General features: G+C 36.2%; 1 protein-coding gene across 1 annotated transcript in view; it reads right to left on the reverse strand.

Annotated features, from left to right (window-relative positions):
• PDGFC (platelet derived growth factor C) overlaps positions 1–8572 on the reverse strand; it is a 57001-nt gene that overhangs the window by 30237 nt on the left and 18192 nt on the right. Inside the window, exon 3 of the mRNA XM_010020519.1 lies at positions 5448–5628. Coding sequence (XP_010018821.1) covers positions 5448–5628 — 181 coding nt within the window. The remainder of the gene's footprint in view (positions 1–5447; positions 5629–8572) is intronic.

Genomic DNA, 8572 nt, shown 5'->3' on the forward strand with positions numbered 1-8572 from the left:
TGGAGGTATGGTAACATGAATGCATTTAATTTTGAAAGTATTGTTAGTTATTTAGAAATAATAAAATCAGTTGATTTCGTTATGTATTTTGCCACAGTGAAACATGGTGGGATATACAATAAGCTTCCAAAATCAATGAATTTAACTCTTAGTCAAATATGTAATGAACTTGTAAAAAAAAAAAAAAAAACTGTCCAAGAAAAAGAAATTACTTTGTCCCACAAATAGTCAATGAAGTGATTTCTGATTCTTTTCTTCCTGAGCCACTGTAAGTCTAACATCACAGAAAAAATACAACAGAAATGGTATATACTACATATACTACACAAGAAACTACATTCAAATTTTGGCCAGAGGGAAAGACCCAATCCTTCAGAGTACAAAACTTGCTATCATACAAACATATTAATTCCTTTTGAGAACTAAGTGACAGCCAATTTGGTTCAAAATGTCTCTCTTCCTTTTAGAGTCTCAGGAAATCCATGCTGACACCTCAGGTTGTGCAGGTCAAGGACGCACTTTGATTGACTTCTGTGCATGCCTGCAGTGTTTCTGGATTCACTTCTAACCCTGTCTCTATGAGTCTGCTTCACATACACAGATTTTATTTTTTTTATGATGTCCAAGTGACAGAATGAGATACGGTCAAAGGAAAATAAGATGTTATGTTTTGATTAGGAAATATTCTTCAGAGGCTCTTTTGCTTCAAAGGGGTTGCTCCACCTCGCATTTTAGTCCCATGGATAGTAACTATCCTCAGTTTTGTACTTCTTGTAGCTTTTTGATTAACCTGACATGTATCACTCCCATCTAAGTATTCTGGAGTGATCTTTAATGTTTCATTTAAGAAATTTAAAAGGAATTTCTCTTAGATTTCAGGCTCAAATTTAATGCAAAAGGAAACTCCCAGGAAAATAATTAGTCCCAAAACCTCTCTGATTTACAATGGATTTTTTACCACACACACAAAAAAATGAATGATTGAACTTGCATGCGTGACTATCTTTAGGAGTTTGGTGATTTATCCAGACTTAGGTTTCACTATACATAATTAGTGGAAACTGTGAACACAGAGGTTTTGATGTAAGAGTCCTTCCAATTATATAAAGGATTTTCGCAGTCCTTTATCACTTCATGTAGCACTACAAAATGCTAAATAACACTCACACTCTCCTGCTGATTCATACTACCTTGGCTTAAACACCCCTGAAATCGTGTTATTTCCAAAATCTTTTGATTGCTTCTTAGGAAAGTGTAGAAGCCCCTTTGTTTTGGAGATCAGATATGTCCTTTATGATGTTTCTGGATGGATTTTCAGTTATTGCAGTCAAAGTTAAGCCTTCTTGAGCTTTGGTACAGACATGCGAGATACACACCCGACGTGTGAAATCTGTGGACTTCTCAAAGGAAGAGAATGCAGGGTGAGGGCTTTCCTTCCTCTGTTCTATTAATATGCACTTTTTCTATTAGTATTTAAATTTTATTAACCTTTTTCATTAAGCAAGTTCAATTGAAAGGGTTCCACAAACAAAATTAACACTAAAATCAACCCTAAAAGAGCAAAGCCTTGCCAATTTGAATGAAATAAAGGAACAATTATTAGATAGCCCTAAGCAGATTATCTGCAGAGTATTAAATTTAATCTTCATTATTGTTAACAGAAAGAGGACTCCTAACACCACCTCTGCATCTAAAAAAAACAAAACACAACCTCTCGCAGATTGAAATCCAGATAGCCATACAGGTACTGCACCAAAAATCACAAAACACCTGCAAAGTCACTTTTAAAACAGGTCAGTCTTTAAGCAGCTTCTTGGATTTTCGTCTTCATCTTCACTTGCATAGAAGAGGGTTAAGTCTCTCTGCAAAGATCTTTGGCATGATCTTTGATGACAAATGACATACTACCATATGCCGAAAAAGAAGGGGAGTACAGTCACCCCCAGCTTCAACTTTAACTGGAGCGGCTTTGTTCTGAGTGCCCTGAATAATTAATAACTACTTTGGCAATCAGTCATGCATTCCTTAATGGCACCTCAGGCATCAAGTATCCCATTCAGCCACTCCCCAAGTAACAATGGACTTTATTACATCAAGTTTTCTCTGCCACACTTGTAACTGACATAGTTTAAACAAGTCACTAGAAGACTGAAGCCCAAACATGTATTATAAGAGTTTATAAGATTTCCCTCAATTGCATTTAGCTACTATATGCTTTAGAGCTGTAACTGGAAGCAAGTGAGAAGGGGAAAAGAAATGAAATATGGATTGTTTCTGCAATAAAGTTCTAGGAGGGTTTAGGTGGTACAGCGCTGCCAAAACCATGACTTCTAATAAATGCATAGCTGAACAGTCAAAATACAGAACAACCGCTAAGCAGCCCTTAGTGAATAAAGCAGCTCACCAGTAAGCGCAGACTAAGTGATGGGGCAGAGCATGAAAGAGTGACTTAGAATAACAGCTGTGCTGAAAGTAGCACAATCATTTTGAAATAACACAAACTAGTCTTTCTCAGTTAGAATAAGTTTTTTCAACACTTCCTTCCACTTTATGATATTCCAGACAAAATTAACTTGCAACTATAGAACAGAAGAACGTGGAATTAGACCAGAATTATAGAAAGTTCTAGGTGTACCCAGGATACACAATTTAAAATGGAAGAAATTCAGATTATTGAACTGCAAATAGCTAGAATCTAAAGATTCATGGATTCATGGCGTTTTTTAGGGAGCGTTCTGTTTGTACACAGGATGTGCACTGCTTTTATGCAGTGCATTGCAATCCCACAGCAAACCTTCCTAGAAAATATTGTTGCATCTATTGACACTGGAACTGCTGCAACTCCTTTTGAGTGACTAACTCTTAGAAGTAATCAGATCACCAGCTATTCTCCTCCTACTTATTCATCATGTGAAAAGTTGGTTTGAAATATAATATACAAAGTAAATATATATATACGACAAATTACAGCAGATTTAAACAAAGCCATTTCTCTTGCTCTTTAAGAGACCTGAAAATGTGTCCAGTGCTCCTCACTGTGTGTGGCCTCCACATACAGACACAAGCTTGCACTGTTTTATTTCAGTTTTGCTTCATTTCTCTGCAAACAATCTCTCATTGCTAGTCTAAAAGGCATCTTCCCCTCCCCCCTTTTCAAAAAAATGAGGGTGAAAACCCCCAAAATTTAACTGTTTAGGACCAATTCATTGAAGTGAATCACTAAGTGAATCAGTTACGTTTTTGTAAGAATTATTTAGAATTTACACTCATTCCTATAGCTGACATTTTCTGCAGGGAGGTGGGGGGGAGGGCTGTAAATTTTAGTTTCTTTTCACATGTTGGATGAGATAGCATTCTAGTTTTAAAGACAGACATTTTTTGGCATCAGTTTTCAGTTGCTTTAGGTACAAGAAGCAGGTCTAATCCTGGATCTCAGCAATACAGATTTCGCTTGCAATCTGCAGTCTGAAATGTGAAATTGTATTTTTCATGACTTATTAAGACAAAATTTTTGATGAAAAAATCCCAGGCCTTTTAAAGAGAGATTTGGAAATCAATCCTCACAAACCAATAAGCAGTTGTTACTCTGAGCATCCTGGGGCTAGATCTGAATTCTAAGGATGTGAAGGATGCTGCTGTTGCCTGCTGCATATTGTGAGAGACAACATGCTTGGTTTCTAAACCAGTTTGTATGTATACTTCTTATGCTATATGAGCTTTGTTAAATGGAGAAAAACAAGGAACTAAAAAGGCATCCTATGATGTCAGCTCTGGTTTTGTCTATTGAACAAGAAACACAAGTATTTTTAAGATTAAAGAATTGTTTTGCCAAGTGTTGGTGATTCAAACGTTACAACTAGTTTTCCCCAGCAAATGTCAAGGAACAAACTCAGTCCTTTTGTACAGTATTGCATAAAGATAATTATACATATAGTCTGGTATTTTTAGGTGCCTTTGTTTAATCCATTCCACAGAAATTGGATCATACGTAAGTCAGCTATGTAGCAGGTAGGATGCAATACTAGAGCTGCAACAATGAAATCTGGCATCAGCCCACAACACGTCTATTTAGGGATTTTTTTTACCATTTTTCAAAAATAAACATACTTATTACATTCTGCCCTCGGGTGTATGAAAGTTTAAACCTGGCCATATTTCATGTTGGTTTGGAGACTGACATTTTATTTCATTTCAAAATTCATCATTATCAGGTCTTACTATTCTACTAACAAAAGAGTCTAACTCACAAAACAGTCAAATATGCAGATCACACCTTTTATCACTTTAGGAATAGTCCTTAATAAGGCCTAAATATTTACAAATATTCATAGGAAAACAACAGAACACACACACACATATATATATGCAGACACAATACAACACTGCACTTCACTGACAGATACATTATGTAGAAGATTACGTATTGTTGAAAAGATACGTGGGATTGTTCTTTGCTGATTCTCAGTGACTGAAGTTTTGCAAATGGGGAGAAGAGGCAAAAATGCCAAATGCATTTTGTGTGAAGCGCATGTCAGTGGGATTACAACATGGATTCTTTTGATCAATTTTTTATTGAGCTTGCAGATAGTTTCCACCAACCAAATACCACAGACCACAAGAGTACTCAGGAGATTCACAAAGTGAATTATGGGGACTTTCACAAAAATACTTCTTACTCTCTTTAAATATGAAATATGTATTCTAAAACAAGTAAACCCCTGGTCTGCTCTACTCTTAATGTTTCAGAACATTATCTCATCCTTAAAAATCTATAAACATGTTTTGCTATCACAGATCTTTCATTTGGTGAAAAAAGGTGAGAGAAATCTCTGAACAGTGAAAACAGTCACGATTTAGACAATAAATTTCTTTTTTAACACTTGCAATTCACAAGCAACATTCTTGAGAAGTCTAAAGTACAGTTTCCATGGAAAATGCAGTGGAAAATGAGTATTATGCATTGTCTGCTTTGTCACTATAATGAAACAAGTTAGAAGCATAAGAACTTCCCTGTTCTTATGTTCTGAACTGGGTATACTCATGTGGCTGTTTGTCTAATGGCAGATGACTAATTTTCTTCAATCTTTTTTGTAACTTCCCCAGTGTCACACAGCTGATTCTTATGATGTTTTTTCTTCTTGTCAAAGCTACAACCCTTTTCTTTTCCCCCACAGTACTGTATTAGGACTGCAAACATTTTATTGAAGTTTCCGCACAAACAACTGAGCCCACAACTTTCCAGTCCAAAACCATCCAACAAGAACCACAAGAACAGTCAGCTAGTTAAAAAACAGAATCAAAATGTACTGTTCTGGAAGACAGATTGCTCATTATTATTGTAAGAAATAAACAATAATTAATTCTAAGCTATTAAAAGATTCTTTTGAGCTATGACTTCAAAAGATTTTGTTTTCCTGAAATGTTCCAATCTGAAACATGTTACTTACTGGCATAAGAAGTGTATAATGGATGCAGAATCCAGGTTCAGAAGGAAAATATTCATCAGACACAAATCTTATTCTGATCTGGTTTCCTTTGGAGATTTGTCTGCTTGGCACACTACCGGAACCACACCAGCGCCCTAAAACAGTGCCATCACTAGGCTCTTCAACTTCTACAAAGTCATACCTGAACAGAAAAGAAAATCAAATGTTTATTTACTGATAAAACTGCTATGGAATTCCTGCTTATATCAACAAACTGACTCTGCAATTTGTAATTTTTTATTTTCATTTTTTTCAATGCTAAAAGTATGCTACCAAAGCCAGCTATTTTAAACTTTGCTTCCAAGTTGCTAATGGCATAATAAAATCATGCAGTGAGGTTAAAAAAATAAAAGCAGAGTTAGCATTTTGAAGAGACCCATGAGTATGGTTTTGTTTGCTCCTTTTACGGAAAGCAATTACAACATGTAGGATAGGGCAGAACAAAGTCAGAGAAAGAAAGATTGAAGTTGCCTAAGTGTGGCACAGTAATCCGTACTGCAACACCACCAGCGGTATTCTGCATGACACCAGTGAAAGTTCAGGGCTTTTTTCCACAGGAAACTTGCCCTCTTGTAATACCAGTAGCAAATAAGCTCCAGAAGGTTAAATCTGGCTTAGGGAAACTTGGAAATCACATTTTGAGTTTATGCACATCCCAGTGAGACATTTGTTGAGCAAAGACCTAGACATATTGTGTGTCAGCAAGAACCTGATATTTTGGTAATACTGACAATAAAGATATGGGTTGGGAGCTTTGAGAGAATGAAATGTATTAAGCTTGATTTAGATTTGTTGGTTTCTAACGTCTGGAGATCCATGAGCAATTTCAAATTATCCATAAAAGGCAAGTAAGAAATGCCAGTCACTTGTCATCAGTAAACTTCAGTATGGCACACAAAGGTCCTTGCTTCCACTGGAAATGTTTAGGGGGTTCCCAAGCCATAAAAGCATTGAAAGCCACTGCTCTAGAAGGTACTTCTGGTTTCAGTGCTTCACCCTGTTTCATGTCAGTTCCCCAGCTGCCCTCTGACAGAATAAACACTCCATATGTCAGCTGGATTTCCCCTGCTGCAGTCTGAAACCCCCCGAGCCCCAGCAGCAGCCCAGCCTGGTGCTTTCAGAAGGTGCCAGTGAGTCAGCTAAAGCACAGCAAGCATGTGGAAGTTCACAGCTGCAGCTTTGATAGTCGTCATTTCAAACCACAACTTGTACTCTAAGCACAACCATACATCTCTGAGCAAGTTTCAAGGTTTCTCATATTTTTATGTTCTCTTACATGTGTAGTCATACACTAAATAGATGGAATCTAAATTGGTAAATAGCATTGAATCCTTTTCAACGGCGCAAACACGCCTACCTCTGATGATAGCAAATACTCCTATTTATAAAACACATACACACAGACTATACAAAATATGCCAACCAATATTTTAATGTGAAAATTACTACCTCTTAAACATTTTCTACTAAAGCTTTTTCTCGATTTTTTTTTTTTTTTTTCAGTAAAGCTAATCTTTATAATGATTCCCAGTTCCCTAGTTAGACAGCAGGCAATAAATTCTTGTGTTGCATGTTTATGTAAGACTGACTTGCACATTTATTATCTCAATTTAAAGGACCAGTATTTTTTCCACTTAATCAAAAATGAATGCAATGAATATGCTCATTAACTGTGTTCAAAATCCATTACTGCCATGTACCACAGTTTTAAATCTTTGTTGAACCTGTAATACTAATTACTTTATCACCATCTTTTTTTCTTCCAGACACTAATTTCTTTAACTGATCCACTAGTGTTTTTACTTTCTGATCAGGCATACAACTTATTACAAAGGCAATGTGTGCATTAATTGGACTAAGACTTCAGGGCTCAACACATTTACGAAATTGATTTTGAGCACTGAATTGTGGGGTTTTTTATTTCTTTAAGATCAGCCTATTAAGTTTCTAAAGACAACCTTTATTTTTTTTTTTTAGTTAAGAACATGAAATTATCTACTTTTCGTATTTGTAGAGAGTGAATAAGTTAATCATTACATTTACTGACTTAGGTTTAAGGTATCTGGGGCATTAGACATAGTCAGTGCTTCTACATAACTCACAGAGTACTTTCTATTGCACCCTTTGGTCTCCTGGTACCCCTGAAGTAAAAGAGAAACTCAAAATCCACAGTTTAAATCCTAGACCCTTAAAATAAATGCTAATTAATTCCATTAGTTGAGAGGCAAAATAGAGGGAAATAAATATTCTGATCCGCCCCCCAAGAATTCATCTTTCTTATATACATGATAGATCCAGATAATTCTGTTTGTTGGGTGTTTCTTCTATATTCAGTTCTGTTCTCCTTGATCTTTGCCTGTGGTATCTGAAAACAGGCTGCCATTTGTAATCAAAATAATTTCTGATATTTCTGTGTGTTATCAGCGTTACCCTGATTGAGAGGTTTCTCAGTCACCCTTCCCACATACCTAATGCCGCTTCTGATTATCAGAAATCCACTTGTTTCCAAGTGATCAATCTGGAAACACTCTAATCATTATACAGCACTCACAAGTACTGCACTCCAGTGTGCAGAGTTATCAGTATCACCATTTAAGGGATTTAGTAAAACCTATTTTATAAGCCAATCAAATGTAATTTTCTCATGGCAACATGGTAGAGAACGTGCATGGTTTATAATGACCACTCCCTTACTGCAATGTCTCCCTCAGGACCGATTTCAGTTCTTTTATGTTCAACAAACAAGTCTGGTGCTGTAGAAAAAAATGTCTGTTTTCATAAGCAACTATATGAGTATTGGCTTGTTACTGCTGAACACATATGTAGATGGAGCTCCCTGCACAATACAGAAACTTCACCATCAGCAAGGGGAATCTTTAGAAATCCTGTCTATATCAACAGAAGAAAGTTCCTCATGTTTCCTGGACATAATGACATTTTTAGCCAGTAACTTTATTCCTGTCAGTAATCTAGGCTGAATGTGCTGCAAAAGCCTGATGAAAGAATCTTCTGTGCAACTAAAATTCCTCACATTGTATATCTGGACTGAAGTCTGAACTTGTTGTGAACAGTAACAAAACAAAGCG

Source organism: Nestor notabilis, unplaced genomic scaffold (assembly GCF_000696875.1).
Source record: "Nestor notabilis isolate BGI_N333 unplaced genomic scaffold, ASM69687v1 scaffold16278, whole genome shotgun sequence".
NCBI lineage: Eukaryota > Metazoa > Chordata > Aves > Psittaciformes > Psittacidae > Nestor > Nestor notabilis.